We start from the raw sequence: 17,172 nt of genomic DNA, 5'->3' as shown, positions 1-17,172 counted from the left end.
CTGTCTGCTTGAGAGAATTTGGTTTCTCTGTTGTAATGTGAAACATGCTCACACATCATTTATTCTAGTTTGCTTGTTCATAATTCTAATGCTCATTTATAAATCATAAGTGGGGCTGAAAGACTATCTCTTACACACTGGCATATATTAGATATACATAATGTACTGCCCTGTGAATGTACAGTAGTAGGAACAATTAGGTCAAAATACTGTATGATACTACATTTAGGTATACTTCATAGAACGTGCACACTATGGTTTTTGTCATCAACGCCTAAAGCATTGCAATCTCCCTTTTCAAGTATTGAGAGAGACCCAATGTGCTAAACACGCTGGCGGAGCTACTGTACATGAGCAGAGCACGGATTGGTCAACAGCTCTGCCACTCAAACAGCAAACACTCTCCCACTTCCTCTGTCCTCCTTTCCTGGCGCAGCCTGGGAGGAGGGAGGGGAATGGATCTTTTCTGTGTGAGTCGCCGGAGCTACCTCAGCCTGCTCCTTACCACCTGTCCTTGACTTACCATGCTCAGACGAGACTGAGTGGAAACTGTGCTGCTTGCTCCTCCCTCTGGCACCTCTCTGTCTGTGTTTATGTGAGCAGCTGCAATTTTTTTTAAATCCTTCACTCTGTGTGTGGCTGTTTCTTTCTACCTGTGGTGCTTCAGTGGAGTGGCGAAGAGAGGAACGTTTGTCCTCGGCCGGTGGAGTTCTGATGGGTAGCAGTACTGGCCCTGGCTGGGACTGGGGATGCTGAACGGGGGGAGGGAGGGCCTGTTTGAGCTGGGACAGCAGCTCCAGCAGCAGGGGGAGTACCAGGCCGCCCTCCACTGCTTCCTCAGCTGCCTGTTGGGACTGACCCATGTGCAGAGCTTCACCTCTCTGCCTAACTGCCTACACCAGGTGAGCCAGATGCCTAAAGACAGAGCACACACACACTCTCTCACACTCATAACATTTATGTATCTCTCTCCTATACTTTCACACACATACCAACATGCGTGTGCTTATTAATTCAACATGCTTCTAAAAATTTGCTGTATCATGTATTTGCACAGCTGTATACACACATTTGTATCACTTCTCCTTCAGAGCATCATAAATAATCACACACCTCAGCACACAGGACACATTCAACCTTGATATCAGCAACACCAATGTCAAATCTAACAGTTCATCATGAGTGCTTGTGTTGACACTGTTAGAGCATATCAGTGTCATTGGGACTCATAGTGTGCATGCTGTTAGATGAAGTATCGGATGCAGCCCTAGTGAATAGTAACGGGGTTATTAGACGGCTCACATTGTTAAAAATACTGTAGTATCCAGTCCATGTCTGTCCCCTTTTGTGTGGGCTGTGTTTTGCTATTTTTGAGCTCACAGGCATTATGTTTTGCCACTGTGTAGCCAGGCTAAAGTCTTATTAGATTACATATCGGGGTGCTTTACAAGGCCCTCCTACAAAGGCGAGGCTAATTTTAATTCTGTTTAGTAATGCCGGGAGGAATGTCCCTGATGTCAAAACAAAGCCTTTGCTCCAGAACTTTGGAACATCTGGCTTGATGTTGACCAGGCCAATGGTGCTGCGAGGAGAGAAGAATTACTTGTTTTGACAGACCCACGACATCATCAATGAAATATTTAATATTTAACCATGTCCCTTGGTTGTTTTTCTGTGCTTTACAGATTGCAGAACTCTTCATCACTGAAAAGAATTGTATCCTTTACTAACTCAGGGAAAAGTATCACTCACTCCCTCACATCTGATGCTTTCACTTTCACCAATCCTTCAGGGCTGTAAGTGTTAGCAAGCAGGTTAACTATGAAGAAAACTAGTTTTCTATTGCTATGAGAATTATCAGTGGTGGAAAGCATGGCAAATTCCACCACAATGGACGACATAGACCATTTATAGAAAGTGGTGTAACCGGGGGGGGAGTGGATGTCTTTAGACAAGTTCATAATAACACATTTGTCCCAGAATGTCATACATATTGTGTGTAGCTCAGGCTATGTGTCTGTCTCTTAAGAGGATTTGTAGGCTCTTATCTCTGGACAACAGAGTGGAAGAGCACTAATTAACCTGTTTCTGCACTGACTAGCCTGTGCATCACCACTTTACTGCTTCTATAAACTCTAGCAGTATAGGACATAGAGATAATAGAGAGGTGCTACGTTTCAGGATATATTACCTCCATGGCTCTTCTCCCTGTTACTGAGACACTCCAACATTTAACTCGACAGCTCAGGTTATCCACCTCAGCAAGGATCTACCCCTTACTATCCATTTTCCAAAATAGGTCGATTTGCTGAGCTTCACTTTATCAATAGCCATCAGTAGCATGAAATGGTGTCTACTTAAGAGGGTCCTATACCATGACAGGTTTATATCTTTTGACATACAGCACAATATTACATAACATCATCAATGGTAATGGTCTTGTGTAATGTCAAACTGTGGCGTTTTATCTGTGGTAGATTTATATCATATGCTGTTTTGTAAGTCAGCAGCAGAGAAAAGTAATTGATAATTTAATCACAAACGTGACATTCACAATAATATATTAAAGTAAGTATTGCATATAATGACTGTAATATCACTGTGTGCAGACATTGAAACTAAGTTTTCATTTTCCATTAAATGATTCCACAAGCTACTTTTTACAGTAGTTCTCATGAACGTGAGCTGAGGCAGTGATGTTGTGTTCTTTGCAATGGTCCTCCAGGGAGGGAGGTGAAGGGTCAGTGTGTTCAAACTGAGAGAGGATAGGGGAACTTTGGAGTTTCACACAAATGTTTACAACAACAGAATTTGCGGTGTCTCCTATATAGCACGTTGTCTATGGGTCCAGCCAGGATTAGAGTTAAAGTTGAATTTACATATGCAAAGTATCTTGGTATCGTGCTGGTACACTGGCTTTATTCCAGGCAAATATACTGTAGTAGGTGCAGTTGATAGTGGCAGTGCCACGACCGCTTAAGGCTTGATGTATTGTTATCAGTGCTGGCAGTATCCACAAGTAACCTTTGTCCAAAGCTGGCTGCTAAGTGTTTGCTGATATGTGTTTTTTGGAAAGTATGCTGACCCAGGTCGAATTGACTGTAATCTCAAATAACGGTGAATATTAGATAAAAATCTGGGCATATATTATAAAGTGGATATACATTGCAGAAAGAGTAGTAATAGATAGTCAAAGGGGGCTTAAGAACACACTCTAATCAATATAGTAGTATCACAATTAGTCCCATTTGATCAGATGATTTATAATTCTAGTGGAAATCCGAGATTCCTACTGGCTAGAGTAGATGGTGTACTTTGTGAGGTTATTTCAGTGCACTCTTAACAGAGTTATGCGGCACGTGTGACCAGGTGTGCCTTTGAAAGTGCCAGTGTTAATGCAAGTTCTTGTCGAGTTTTGGAGTGCAGTCCAATTACCAGTTCAGGGGAAGTTGTGTGTGTATGTGTGTAGATGGGTAAAGTGGAGCACACGTTCCCTGGAGAGGATTGTGTGAGGTTGCTGTTGTGGCATTGTTTTGGTCCAGCCAGGCTAAAAATAGCAGACAGAAGCGGTGCTCTGACCTTTGGTAATGGCGGTTCCCCTAATCCTCCCTCCCAGATGGTCCACCTCATACTCACCTTATTCCCTCGCTGCCAGGTGACTCCCAGGACCTGGGGCAGGTAGGCATCTCTAGTCATGCTGTAGAGATTTTTACAAAGCATTCAAATAAATGTGGGATATTGTGTGCAATAATAATTATTGCAGTGAGTTGCAAGGTTCCACTTTATTATTAAAAATGCTGGGTTTTTATGACAGGCTGCCATGTCGTCTCTTACTGTACTGTACACTAAATTATTCAGATATACATCTACTAATAGCTTTTCAACAACCACCCCTCACCATCCACCATCTTTTCTGGTATCTTGTGGTGCTCAACAGAAGGAAAAATCTTAATCATTCTGTTTCGTAACTGCCCTTTCCTTTTGAAATGTACAATAGGATTTTAACAGTAGTGTATCTGATGTGTGGCTCGCCTGTCGTGCAGTACTGACTTTATGGTGACACTGAAGGAAACTAGCTGTTGTGGTTTTCAGTCGCAAACTTCAGTGTTCTATAAAAGTAGAAACCTAGTGTCCATCTTCCCAACCTAAATATATAAAAAATAGTAGATATTTAGTTTTATTTGAGACATGTTAAAGTATAATTGGCAAGTAGTGTCACCACAGTGATGAAAAGTGAAATACCCAGAATGGACTTTATACATGAGTGATCTGGTGTTAAGTAGAACGTTTAGACAAGCTAGGCTGTATTTATTTTAAGCATTCTACGTCCCATTGGTCTTTAAATTCAACTGACAAGCATCAGTGGTGTCATTTTACAGTTGGACAGACCCTCATAGGCTCTATTTTTAGGATCCTTTTTATAGAGTCTTTTCATGGAAACAAAACTGGCACCCAGATCAATCAAAAGGAATCTGTACAAAGCACAACAACTAAAGCTAAAACCAGACAGTAGAATAGGGATATAATATGAGATTAAACAATGTGTAATCAGAGACAGCTACACTGTCAGATTCAGCATTTGAACCTGGTTTTGCGTGACAGTTGCTCCATTCGAAATGTAGTACAAAAACCACAAACAATAGATAACACAAAAACAACACACCAATAGTTTATGTATATCGCAAAAGCCAGACTTCAATATCAACAATCTGTTTAGGATTATTACACATTCTGTTTGCCTGGAGGGGTCATTCTCAAGAGAGCTGAAAAAACTGTGTTGAGCTGGGCAACGAGGCTGTTTTTAACTTCAACTTCGACTAATCCTGGTGACAACTGAGACTGATCCTTCACCCACATAAACAGATGGGAAGGCACTCCAGTTCATCCAGGCTGAAAAAATGTTCTATGAAGTGGCATTGATTGAGCTCACGGCTCTTCAGGGGAGCACAGGCAAGTACTTTTGACCTTTAAGCTATTAATGAAATGTTAATGTAATATGTACAGTATATCATGCAGAAAAGGAATGTCATCTACTTTGACTTTGAATGTTTTTGGTAATGCTTTATTTGCCTAATAATTTCCTAGGAAGTTTCCTGACATTTGGTATCAATTCTAGGTAAAATAGAGTGCTCCTTTCATATACTTTCAATTATTTGGTTCCAATGAATTGCTTTTAGTTTGTGCACATCAGGTCAGCTGGACAAGCAAGTACAGTATATAATTCAATAATATATATTCCCTATAATAAGTGCCAAATTATATAGTTATTCATATGAAAACTTTCAAAGCTAAACAAAGCTTAACTGTGGAGAAATGGGAAGGGTGATCAAAAATTGTGTGGAATCAAATTTTATTGTTCATTTAATATAGCGACTGTTAGCAAAGCACTAGATACAGTGAAGCTTTTCAGTGGCTTATAGACTGTGTTTGTAATAGGCAGCTCTCCAAAGTAACTGCATCTACAAACTGACCTGCAAATGATATTATACAGTGTGCCTCTGTAACACCCTAAAAATCTCTTCTGTTAACTCATCAAGCCAATTTGAAGTCCATCTTTGTTTACAATATACCTGGTGGAGCTTTAAGGGCGCATTCACAGCAAAGCCACTCATTCATCACCTGCTGCTGCTCCAGACGTCTGCCTCCTACTCTCTGTCTGCTGCTGAGGCAGCAGCGCAGTGTAGCGTGGGAACAGGAGAGGAGATCGGGGACAGACATGGTAGAAGACAAATGGCCACACTTTGCTCATTAGGAGATGCGTGTCGCTATCGAATACAAAAGCCCCTGATTCAGCACTCACTTGGATTGAATGCTGGACTTCTCCAGAGGCAGAGCTGGCACTGTAGCTGCAGCTTACAAGCTTTCATTCACTCCCCAGTGTCTTTTTCAAATGTACCCTTCTCTGTGTTTCCCCACTGAAAGCCAACATAATTGTCATTTTGTGATTTTTGTAATGCAAACAAAAGTCTTAACCTGTTACAATGATTTATTTGCACATGCTCGTGGCATGGATTGCAAGCCACACTGTGTGTGTGTGTGTGTGTGTGTTAGGTATTTACAGCGAACACTGTATGTTTGTGGTTTGTCACTGTGTACATGCGTGTGTTTCGGTGTTCCAGGGGGCGTGGTGAGTGCGTTGTTTGACTCCCTTATCTGCTCTGTCCTGCCCTTATCTCTGCTCTCGTGTCTCTAGTCCTCAGTTGGCTCAACTCTGCGGCTCAGGCTTAAAGTCCGCAGCAGTGCCAGACAGGCTGATAGCCAGACACTCCGGCTTTATTTTTTTAACTCTGTGCAGTGGTAGAGAGGTAAAGAGAGCACAGGACAGTGAGAAGGGAGGGATAGATAGACGAGCAAAAGGAAAGACTAAGCGGTTTGTTGGTGGGCTGACTGTGATTCCATGCCCTGTGTTTGTGTAACAGGGCCTCAGGAGGAGGCTACGCTGGGCTCTGCAGGATGGACAACCCCAGAGGAGCTTTCAGAGCAGGCCTCCCAGGCACAGCACCTCGAACGGCTGGCCCAGCTGTGCATCATGAGCAAACAGTAGGTAAAACTGTGTCCTGCTTTAGCTTGTTTTGTGGTGTAATTAATGGGGCATTACATGTTCGGTTGTATAATAAAAAGCATCTGTAAAGCAAAACCCTCGGCTTAGCTTATAAAATCAAACTGAAACTATCCTGAGATAAAAAAACATTGATGCTCTTAGTTTTTTACTTAATTAAATTAGAAATGTATGCATACCCACGTACACTAGCACGTTCACACATTTGTCCTTTCTGGAATGGAAATTTTTGGAACTAGATAAACTCCAGATCCAACTCTTTTTCACTAGAATTGAATTTCCTGTAGATGTGGAGAAAAGAGACACCGCACTCTATGTGAGTGTTACAGGAGGAAAACCTTAACTGGATCTGGTGTCTCCTGTTGCAGGGGTACTTTGTTAGGCCATAGCATGCACCCATTTTCTGTGCCTCTGTTGTCATTGTTGGGATTAGGCCATTTAACCTGATTGCCAGAGAGGGTGACGGGGTGGAAGGTTTGCTCGGCGGAGGGCTGATCACAGTGCTTCATTAATGCAAGGAGCATACAGTAGTTAAACTTAAATGAGATGGTACTGATTGTGCATGACTGTACCCGGAGGCTTGGGTTTCTGGCTAAGCAGGTATTTGCTTCTGCTCTTTGATCTTTCTTGCAGACCTCCACCATAAGCCTAAACCCTCAGTTTTTATTTCTTGTCGACAGGAAGTTGTAATACTTCCTGAATCTTTCAGTAATGTCGCAGGAAGCCCTTTGGGCCGGTGAACGCTTTTCTGTCTTTGCAGATCAGATGTCCCCTAAAAAGGACCTTCTAAAGCAGTGCAAACTGACACCTGGCCATTACTAATTGAAGGGAAGTGTGGGTTTTGAACAGCAAAGCTGACATCTGTCACACTAAACAGTGCTTGCTCTACATCTATAGGCACATGTGAGGGTGTGAGGGTCATTAATATCCTTGGCTGACTTTCCAAGGCAGATATGAGCCGAACAGCTGGCAGATCCTCAATGTACCACATCATGTTCACCTAGCTTAGTACTAAGCAGAAGAGTGGTGGAAGGTCAGGCACAAGTCAGTAAACCAACCTGTAAGCACCATGCCTTCTGTAATCCACCCTGGAAAATAGAAAGGGGCAGTCAGTGCTGGCAGAAATAGAAGGTTTCCACTTCCTCCATAAGGCGCCTGAGCACCTGTAGCCCTGCTCTCCGTGTCTAATCACAGTACACGCTTGTTTAGATTTGTCATGCTGCTGTGCTTTAAACACTGAAACAGATACGCTTACGTGACAATGCAGCATGAGCTATTACATTTGATTAAGGTCAGGCATTGTTGTCTTTAAAAACATTTGTGTTTAAATAAAAGAAGAATGTGCATAGGTAGATTTCATCTGAAAGTGTCTGCTTTTGTTTTCAGCAGTTATAAAAATTTTACTCCAGTACTACAGAAATCCGTAGAGGTAGCATTTGTTTAATCCTGCCTTTCCTTTTCCTTTCAGACCTCATCTTGCTCTAGAATACAGCGGTAAGGTATGTCAATTTCATCATTATCTTTGCTTCCTCTCTAGTTTTTGAAACGATTCAAACATTTTATACCACTCTTGTGTCAACTTCAAATTCCCCTGTCTGATAATTCATCTTTCAGGCTACAAAGATCCACCAGAGGGCCTTTGGTAATGACCACCCCATTACAGCCAGAAGCCTGGAGCTTATGGCCACCGTCTATGCTGAGATTGGCAAGACTGAATATTCAGGTAAACACTTACCTGGGATGAATGCTACAGAGTGGCAACACTACTGCCATGCTGATGTTACTTACTTACTCTATGAAGATTAATACACAGTGAAAAACAAACATGCGGAGGACATCTCTCTCAGCAGTATATAATTTAACACTGTTAACATTTAAGGGCGGAGACCTTGCTGTCTTGGGAGGCATGACAGTAACAGAACAGCGATGTTAATCTCAAGAACAAGTTATCGACTCTGTGCTTTAAAGAGCACACAGCATAGTGAGGATATGGTTTAAAGCAGTTCAGTTAGCCTTTGAACCATGTCAACCGGTGAAAATGTTAAATTAATAAACACTTGCAGTCATGTTGGACATGAGTGGTTTTATGCAGAGTGAAAAAGAGAAGGAGCTTTGTGACAGTTTGAGGGCACAGTTGTGGTGTACAGTATGTACGCTTGGCTTGCATTAAAAAGGGAGAAAAATTCTCTGCCATATTCTGAACTCTGCAATTTTAAGAAGACTGCTGTGGTGTTAAAAGCAGTACGTAGAAACCAGCCTTGTTGTCGAGTCAGCTTTCAGAGGCAGTGGTGCTGAACAGGGCCAGCTGCACAAAGACAGGAGTGTACAGCATATAAAGACAAAGATTTACAACACTCCCTGAATTTCACCTCACGTGGTCTTAAACATGTTTGATGAAGAAATGAAAAATGAGCAGGGCCAGAGAGCAGTTGTAGTTGTTGCAGATCAGAACACAAAGCAGTCTCTGCGCAATTTGTGCGACCTTTTAGTTTGTATTGTACACAGAGAAATCCCTCTTTGACTCACTGTAAAAGGCTTCAATAGATGCACATTTAACTACTTAGCCCTCACAATATAAATGAAGGAGCAACCAGACTGAGGCTCATTTTTATCTCTTTGGTAAAGAAACTGTGTTGAGATCAAGTAAAATTTAATTTGAGTATGACCAGAACCTTTTTGAGGTCCTGGAATGGTAAATATGTTAATGTAAACATAGTGGGGAAAAAACAAGTGAGTTGTAACTTGAACCTACTAAGCTGTACTCTACCTGCATGGCGTCTTTTCTCCGACACATTTGCATGTTTAACTTTTTATGTTTAGCTTCACCTCATTGTCTGTCTTCAGAGCAGACTGCAGACTCCAGTACGAAGCAGCTCTAGCTCACTACTTATGTATGGTCATGGTTCTCTTCCTAGACTCCCTGGGTCAGTGTGTGTCTGCACTGTCCAAACGCTTCGCTGCTGCAGAGTCCATCAGAGACACCGTCAACTGTATTCCTCATTCCCACCGGGAGAAACACTCAGAGGTCAGACACAGAAAGGACACCCACCACCAACAGGAGGACACACCGAAACATAAGGTAGTGTTAACAACCCTTGCAGGGATCTTCAGCAGTGTTCCCCTAGATATGAGCAGTTTGTTTGCAAAACATTGTTGCCTTCCAGGTGTTTGTTTATTTGTTTTGTATTTGAAATTTATTTGGAGCTTGTCATGGATATACTTATCTACTACAGAGCTGTATCTAATGCAGGTGACCAATGGCAAAGTCCCCACCTCCATTCTGAAGAGGCCAAGTCCCAACTATGGGTCAGACACAGAACCCAACCACAGACGGAAAGGCGAACGGAGGGTTCGATTCAGGGAGCCAGAGACCACAGTACATGGTGAGACAACAGACGGGTTAACAGTTTGCAACAAGCCCAGCCTGTTCAGTCACAGACAGTCAGATGTGTTTCTACAACAAGAGAGAACATACTGCCCTCTGGTGCTTTAACGTCTGGACCAAACTAATCCAGTGACTTCATGTCACCCATAGTTTCTACAGGCTGTCCATGTCAGCAGAGTTTACAGAGGCATTAATAAGGGAATGCATGCATATAGTAACAATATTAATGTAATTTTGATTGTTTATTTAAAATTGGTTCCATCCCAGCTTACATTGGGGCCTTGAACCCATATGTAACAGCAGTGTATGCCTTGCACTCAGCAGTAAAGAGAAAAAACAATATGCATTAAAACATCCTGCGATTGCATCGTACACTATTGTCCTTCGGGAATTCTCTACAATTTCAAAATAATTTAATGCAGAGAGACCTCCAAACATGAGTGTAGGAGCCATATTCATACTCGTAATGCTCCTCTCAAGTGTCAGATTTGTTCCCAGTCTCATCCAGACATACTTCATGTCAAAAAAGAAGATAACAGTGGTTCAGAAAAGAAGGAAAAAAACAACACTGAGAACGATGTAGTTTCTTGTGCCTATGTGTCGTTGGGTCAAGAGTCATGTGAAAACACTGGGGCTGGAGAAGAGGAATGTGTGCTCGCTGTTGTACCAGTTAAGCTGAAGTCTAGGAAGAGTGAGAGATATGTGGAAACATATGCTTTTATAGATCCTGGTAGTACAGCACTATACACAATACAGCACAACATTTTGCACTGAAGACATTCAGAGGAAACTAAATCTACAATGAGCAAGTGATTTACTTTTTTTTAGTTAATTATGCATGCAAATGAGGCACCGTGGAGTCTGTTCCAGAGAGATAGTGGAGTCTATATGAGGGCACAGCAGCGGGTCTGTGGCTGCTGTACATCACAGAGGTTGGCTCTTGTTGACTGACTGGCCTCTTTTCTGTCTGCTTCACAGACATTCCTTACTGTGACTGTTTAGGTGGTAAGTCTGTCATAAAGTGTTCAGAATCACTATGGTAATGTGCATGAGAAAGTGGCAACACTACTACACTTTATTAAAACACAGTCTGCTGGATGTAAAAATGTGTGGGGAAAGCAGCAAGAAAAGAGATTTAGGTTAATTAGGTAAATCATGTCAATTAAATGTCACTTTCCATTAACTTTGTTGCCTGCAATGCAAAATGGAGTTAAGCCTTTCACTGTCACCCTTCTTTGAATTACGTTTGAAACACAGTAAGCACAGTTTGTGTAATAACGCTCCGCTGCCACATGAAATCCTCAATTTAAAAACTTGCCTGTTGAGGTCTTGACTCTGCTTACTCAAGAGGAAAGAGAGAGAGAAAGAGAGAGGCCCATGCATGTGACAATTAAAATACTCATTTACAAACCAAAATTGTGAAAAACTGGTCTTGGTTTTTATGTTTGTAGCGTATGAGACGACCCCGCCCCGCCCCCACCTCGCCCTGTTCACTTGCCTCTTCCTGCTAATGTCATTCCTGGGTGTGGCCATGTACTGCACAGATCGCCGACGCCCACAGCGAGTGTGCGAGGAGCTGGAGGCCGCTTTGGCTGTGTACCTGCTGCATATGAAACAGCTTCTGTGGGGCTGCTGGATATGGCTGACCATGCAGTGACTGAGACTGACCACAGGTGGAGACATGGAGCCGCCTTTGTTTTTTTTCAGACCCTTCTTTTTTTCCTATCTCTGAAGGAGCCCAGGCCTACAAACACCTCAGCCATTTGGCACTCTCTGTACACTGTCTGTGGTGTTAAACCACTCTTGCAATGAAAAAGGGAAAAATATGTAATCCCAGAAATATGTAGCTTCCATGTCTGTATGTATATATGTACTAAGATGGTGGGCATGCCATTCCTTATCTAAGATGATTTTGCACATCTGCAATGTTGATGCTCACAGATACGCTAACTTAATCAACACAACCATGATTTTTAAGTTCATGTCATAGTCTAATGTATGTGAGTGAATGTTTCCATGGAATGCAAATATTTATTTTGTTACCTTACATGATTTGTGTATATCAGATATTACACAGAACTGAATGTGTATATATGGTTCAATATACTAAGGACTATCACAATATTACGCCTTGTAATTGCACATAAATGAATGTAGAGATGTTTGGAAACACCTTTCCCTTGGCACGGGGCACATTTGAGAGGAGGAGGATGGAAGCACAAATGTGTAAACTGTTCGAAAATGATCCGCGAGATAGAAAACACAGGGCTGCAACACTTCACAGTGCCAGGTTGAATGACTTAACAGATGAAAAACACCTCTTTCTTCACAGACTGTCTTCAGCTGATTCCCAGCTCCACTGAGTAGGAAATCTGCAGCACAATGTTCTCTCTCCTTATCTATTGCTGAAGAGAATATACTCAAACTGAATGAATGCTAATGCTTTTGACACTGTTCCTCTTTATAATCGCTTGAATCCCACAAAATATCCTTGATCCTAAATGTTATTATTCTTCTATATTGTATATCTGCATCTACGCAATTATCCAACTTTCAATTAGTTTAAGTTTTTTTTACTTTTTGTTACCTGGTACATTTCTATTTAAAATAATAATATTCAGGTTTTAATCATGATGTCAAATGCTCATCAAACTTTGGACAAATGTATGGATGGGTGTGGCTCAATAAGTATTTGCAATCTGTTAAAAAAAAACAAAAAAAACAGATGTACTCCCTATATCAACATCATTACTATTAATATGAGGCCAAACACAGAAATATAGCAGAATCAGATACTCATATGTCAGTCCCTTTATCAAATGAAGAAAATAAAATTCAAACAGCCAAACCACCGCACCCACACACCTCATTATGAGCAATAACACACATCACATAGTTTGCAGTAAAACATTGTTCTTTATATAACAGGTTTCAGGGAACTCAAAAGGAAAGCGTTGGATTTTGGAGGTTTCACATATAAATGTCAAAGCAATATAAGGCTAATAACGCCTCTATAGAAGAAAGGAATACTCTTGACTCTGTACTGTCAAACTAAATTGTCATTAGCAATAAAACAATACCCAGTGAACTCATGTCCTGTTTATACACATTTAGGTTAGAAGCTGCATTTCACGGCTGTGCAAACATTTATGGTCACTTTGAAAGAAGTGCCTTTATGAAGGGTTTTCTTTGTTCCTACCGTTTTATGATTTCTGTTGTTTTGAATAAAACTGTCATTGCCTATCAAAGTCAAGCAGATGATTTGCTTTCGTCCTGTAATCTCTGACCGCAAGTGAGTGTGCGATGTGTGTGCAACAGGGAGAGATATGCATGCAGGTACATTTGTGCGTCTGTTCACAGTAACACAGTATATTGGTTTGTAGCCTATAAAGAAGAAGCCTGAGTTACTACTGTATATGGCACAAAATAAGATTTGTTTGCTTTTTTGTCTCACACAGATTGCTAAAAGCATTTTTAGACTGGCTGCCTCTTATGTGAATACTCTGAACTACAATTTGTCATTGTTATAAAACACCTTTTGTAACTGTTGATAAAAGTGTGAATGCACTGCAAAAGCACACATCACCTTGCTTTGTTGCAGCATGCAAAGAATTCTCACTTCATCAAGTAGTGCGCATCCTACCAGAAAGAAGCCTACTTCAGGAACACATTTATTGGTGTATGAAACAAAAAAACACCCCTTTACATCTAAAACCCACCACCCTATTCATTTGTCATGCATTAGGTCCATGCAGAAGTTTCACAAAGACAACATGATCCAGTCTGTCCAAGCCGTTAATACTGTGTTGCTAAATAGAAATTCATGAGTTGAGAAAAACTGGATGTACATTTCCGTTAAAGGATTTTAATACTATCAGAGCTGAGCTGTGGTTGTGTGTCCTGAAGAGGAGTGCACACTGTGGATGAATAAACTATCAATTACCTTTGGAGAACAAAGCTAAAAACTTTCAGTTTGATTAAATCCATGATCAATGGGAGCAAAAGCCAAATAATTTCGATTGTCTACATAGGCAAACATTGGTGTTGCTCATGGCAGGTGAGAGGACTGTACCGTTGAGTGTGAGTGTGTGTGTTTGTACGTCCTCTGGTTTCTAGATCAGGCCGGTCTTGAGGTCAGAGTTGCGACGTGAGGGGCGGCTGAGCAAAAGCTCCTTTTCATGGATCAGGCTGTCCAGCAGGTCCTCTTGTCTGTAGTTGTGGTAGACCTTCAGGAAGGCCATCACTGCGATCCCAAGCCAGGTAAGCCATGCAGCCCACAGGCCAAACTGCGGGTGGGACATTATTGTAAATATGACTGAGATTCAGGATTTTGTTAAACTGTCTGGATGATATTACCAACAAACAGTCTCACCTGAGCTATAGCAAACTGGTCATAGAAAGCAGAGTTGTCCAGGCCAAGTTCTAGATCAGTGTCCTGCAGGTCCTCGCAGCTAAAACATGACAGACATAAGCTGGTATTCAGGAGGGCCTGCTGTGCTGTATAAGGAAAGTGTCTGAAAAGTTTAATGTGTGTGTTGCTCGCTCACCTGCTGGGCATGGTCCCGCTCTCAGTGATGGAGTCACACCACATGTTGAAACCCACACTGACTATGGTGCTGGACAGGAAGATTGTGAACACCACCAGAGAGCTGATCAGCAGGTTGAGGAAGGCGTTGAAGACGGAGCTGCAGACAGGTAGAGCAGACATTGAAGAGGATAAAAGCTGTGCAGTTTCTGCCAAATGTTTACATGCATTCCAGTCGTTTCTCTGGGAACATAAGCCTGTAAAACTGAAACACTGTATGATTTGGCTTTCTGTGGTGAATGGTGTCTTTCAGTTACAGCTACATGACACTGGTTGGAAATACTGCATGTGAGGCACAGTATGACTTTGATTTTTCAAAGGCTCACCAGTGTTTCCCCTCCATCTTTATAATGGAGGACGGCAGTGATTAGTCTTTTTATAGGCTCATTCTATGGCGTTTATGACCATAGCATGCAGTGTATATGATTCTGCCACAATAGCACGCATATAAGAGAGTGGGGGATGGACAGAAAAAAACATATTTACATTTACTGGTGTACCTGAGCCTGTCCTACTGAGCTTTTCATAGTGCTGCTATTGTATTGTGTTGAACGAACACTTGTGAAATGTCACTCACTCGTCGTGCCCTTTGCACAGAAAGAACAGAAGCCTCCATGCCTGCACTGCGGACAGGATGAGGGACGCTATCCCGACAAAAGTGATGAAGCTGCAGGCGGACTCGGGTCCCCACTCCTCCACGATGAAGCGCTGCTTCGACACAGTGATGTTCTCATTTTGCCACATACCCCGCGTGAAGAGCAGGCATTTCCCCCCGAAATCCTCCGTGTTTTCGGACAGAGGTACCACGGCGATGAAACCGAATACGAAGGCTAAAAAATAAAGGATGCACTGGGCGAAAATTAAATTATCGAGGGCCATTTTTCTGTCTCCAACCTCGGCTCTCTGCGTCCTGGAGAAACTGCGGCTGCGCAGTGGGGGCAGCGATGAGCGGAGGCGCAGCATCCGACGACGCGTTCTGCTGCAAATTAATGAGGCCTTCAGGGTTCTCCATCTTATCCACACACAGAGATGTGGAGATGGTCCTCTTCACTGGTGTTTCCATTGGCAGCATTTTAGATATTTAACAGTTAATTATAACATTTAACTTCTTAACATAGCCTTTCGTTTACCCCATAGGTAGGAGGACATTGAATCTTACAGGCTGCTACACAAATACGTTCAATCAGCTTGTTCGATCTCTACATTGAAGCTATATAAGTTTAAAATGAGAAAAATTGCCAAAGCATCAACTGCATGTTTTTATGGCAGCACAATTCCATGAAATTCAAATATTACAGATATTTTATGCATCAATAAATCCATTCCCCCAAAATTCTGCTAGACATTTCTGGAAACGTTATCTCCACTAGAGTTAAAAATAAAGTTCTGTAAATTTTAATAATGTTAGGCTATACAGTATGCATTTACAAGCTATGCTTTGTACTTACTTATGTTTAAGAGGTTAATTCAAATACCTTATAAAGAAAAAAATGAATGTTTTCTTAGACTGGGCTAGACATTGTAGGGGCAACTCTTCAGATATGTTAATTCGTTGGGTTCAATGCAATCATGCCCTTGTACATACACCCACATTTCGTGCCCACATAAGGCAGTGCACTAACAAATTAGAGTAATGGTTTGTTTATACACAGTGACAGTCCTTAAGGAAGGGCAGGTAGCTGTCATGGCCATCTGACATGCTTCACTGAGCCCATCTGGTGAGCTGGCCAAGGTGTCTTTCAACCTTGCTTCCTCAGCCACCCAGGCTCAGTGCCTCTCACAGTGCCCTCCAGTGGCCATGGCACCTGCATGGTCAGACCCCTGTGTTTCATGCTTGAGGTATGATCATTGTATTCATGTGCAGTCCACAGATGCAGGATGCTGCAAAAGCTTTGGATGAAAAGATCTTCAGTTGATTGTTTTTAAAAATATTTTGATTTTGATTAGAAAATGTAAATTTAATTTTCAGATGGTAAAAGTGAAACAGCAAAGTGGCCAGCTTCTTTAGAGGTTGACTTTGAGTCATTTTGCAACAGAAAATATTAATCGTACTGCAGTTTCTGGGGAAGTATCCCATGCAACACAAAGACGTGTATTTATACGAGAGCTTTCCAGACATCAGACGGCTATTTGTATCCATCATACAAACTGCAGCATTTTGCATCCTCTCCCTTGCACATGATTTATGCTGCACCACAACACTCTAATTTCCATGACGTTATCGGCTCTCACATTAGCTTGAGTTATTGTGTGTGTGCTTATGTGCACATAGTCTTGACCTCAAAGCTCATTCCAATGTTCAGAACCAGTTTGCTGTTTAGCATCATTAAGTTGTGTTACTTGTGTCATCCTCCTTGGGCTTTTTGGGGTTTTTTTCTTTTTTTTCTTTCTTTTTTTTGTGGCTCTGGCAGATCTTTATTCTTGGGTGTATGATAAATATCCCACTTTATTATTTCCTGTGATAAATCTTTTTGCAGTTTCAACCTTTCTGTTGTGATACAGTATTGTATTATATTAAGTATTGTACTGCTTGTGAAAGCATTTTCTCTTTTTTTCTAATAGACAAAAAGAAGCACAGAACAGCCAAAAAAATAGGATAGGATCATAACAAGGCTGACATACTTATGTTGTCTCTGGCTAGAG

The 17,172-nt window shown here is 41.7% G+C and overlaps 2 protein-coding genes across 3 annotated transcripts; one reads left to right on the top strand and one right to left on the bottom strand.

Moving 5' to 3' along the window:
- Positions 1 to 470: 470 nt before the first annotated feature.
- On the top strand, positions 471 to 13,197 carry lg11h14orf180 (linkage group 11 C14orf180 homolog). Of its 2 annotated transcripts, none has more exons than XM_046062760.1 (9): positions 471 to 902; positions 1,686 to 1,716; positions 4,864 to 4,950; positions 6,420 to 6,540; positions 8,028 to 8,058; positions 8,174 to 8,282; positions 9,475 to 9,638; positions 9,810 to 9,942; positions 10,923 to 11,389. In XM_046062760.1, exons 1-9 carry the CDS (start codon positions 750 to 752, stop codon positions 10,985 to 10,987), a joined length of 894 nt encoding a protein of 297 aa, XP_045918716.1. In that variant the 5' UTR covers positions 471 to 749; the 3' UTR covers positions 10,988 to 11,389. The 2 variants fall into 2 exon arrangements, with proteins under 2 accessions (XP_045918716.1, XP_045918715.1); XM_046062759.1 differs by lacking the exon at positions 10,923 to 11,389 and adding an exon at positions 11,396 to 13,197 and having other exon boundaries at positions 474 to 902.
- Positions 12,556 to 15,423, bottom strand: LOC123979044 (transmembrane protein 179). The gene is made up of 4 exons (XM_046062761.1): positions 15,107 to 15,423; positions 14,492 to 14,629; positions 14,317 to 14,395; positions 12,556 to 14,230 (listed from the first exon to the last, which is right to left on the bottom strand). The coding sequence occupies exons 1-4, from the start codon at positions 15,406 to 15,408 to the stop codon at positions 14,057 to 14,059; spliced, it is 693 nt and encodes a 230-aa protein (XP_045918717.1). The 5' UTR covers positions 15,409 to 15,423; the 3' UTR covers positions 12,556 to 14,056.
- Positions 15,424 to 17,172: the final 1,749 nt, after the last annotated feature.

Source organism: Micropterus dolomieu, linkage group LG11, assembly GCF_021292245.1.
Source record: "Micropterus dolomieu isolate WLL.071019.BEF.003 ecotype Adirondacks linkage group LG11, ASM2129224v1, whole genome shotgun sequence".
Lineage (NCBI taxonomy): Eukaryota > Metazoa > Chordata > Actinopteri > Centrarchiformes > Centrarchidae > Micropterus > Micropterus dolomieu.
This window is presented reverse-complemented; position numbering and strand designations above follow the sequence as displayed.

Bases quoted from the DNA above. Each gene is read 5' to 3' on its own strand.
- lg11h14orf180 (XM_046062759.1), top strand. From the start codon at position 750: ATGCTGAACGGGGGGAGGGAGGGCCTGTTTGAGCTGGGACAGCAGCTC. The intron at 903-1,685 runs GTGAGCCAGATG...TGTGCTTTACAG, and splicing joins TGCCTAACTGCCTACACCAG to ATTGCAGAACTCTTCATCAC. The intron at 4,951-6,419 runs GCAAGTACTTTT...TTTGTGTAACAG, and splicing joins GGCTCTTCAGGGGAGCACAG to GGCCTCAGGAGGAGGCTACG.
- LOC123979044 (XM_046062761.1), bottom strand. From the start codon at position 15,408: ATGGCCCTCGATAATTTAATTTTCGCCCAGTGCATCCTTTATTTTTTA. The intron at 14,630-15,106 runs GTGAGTGACATT...ACCTGTCTGCAG, and splicing joins CTGTGCAAAGGGCACGACGA to CTCCGTCTTCAACGCCTTCC. The intron at 14,396-14,491 runs GTGAGCGAGCAA...GTCATGTTTTAG, and splicing joins AGCGGGACCATGCCCAGCAG to CTGCGAGGACCTGCAGGACA.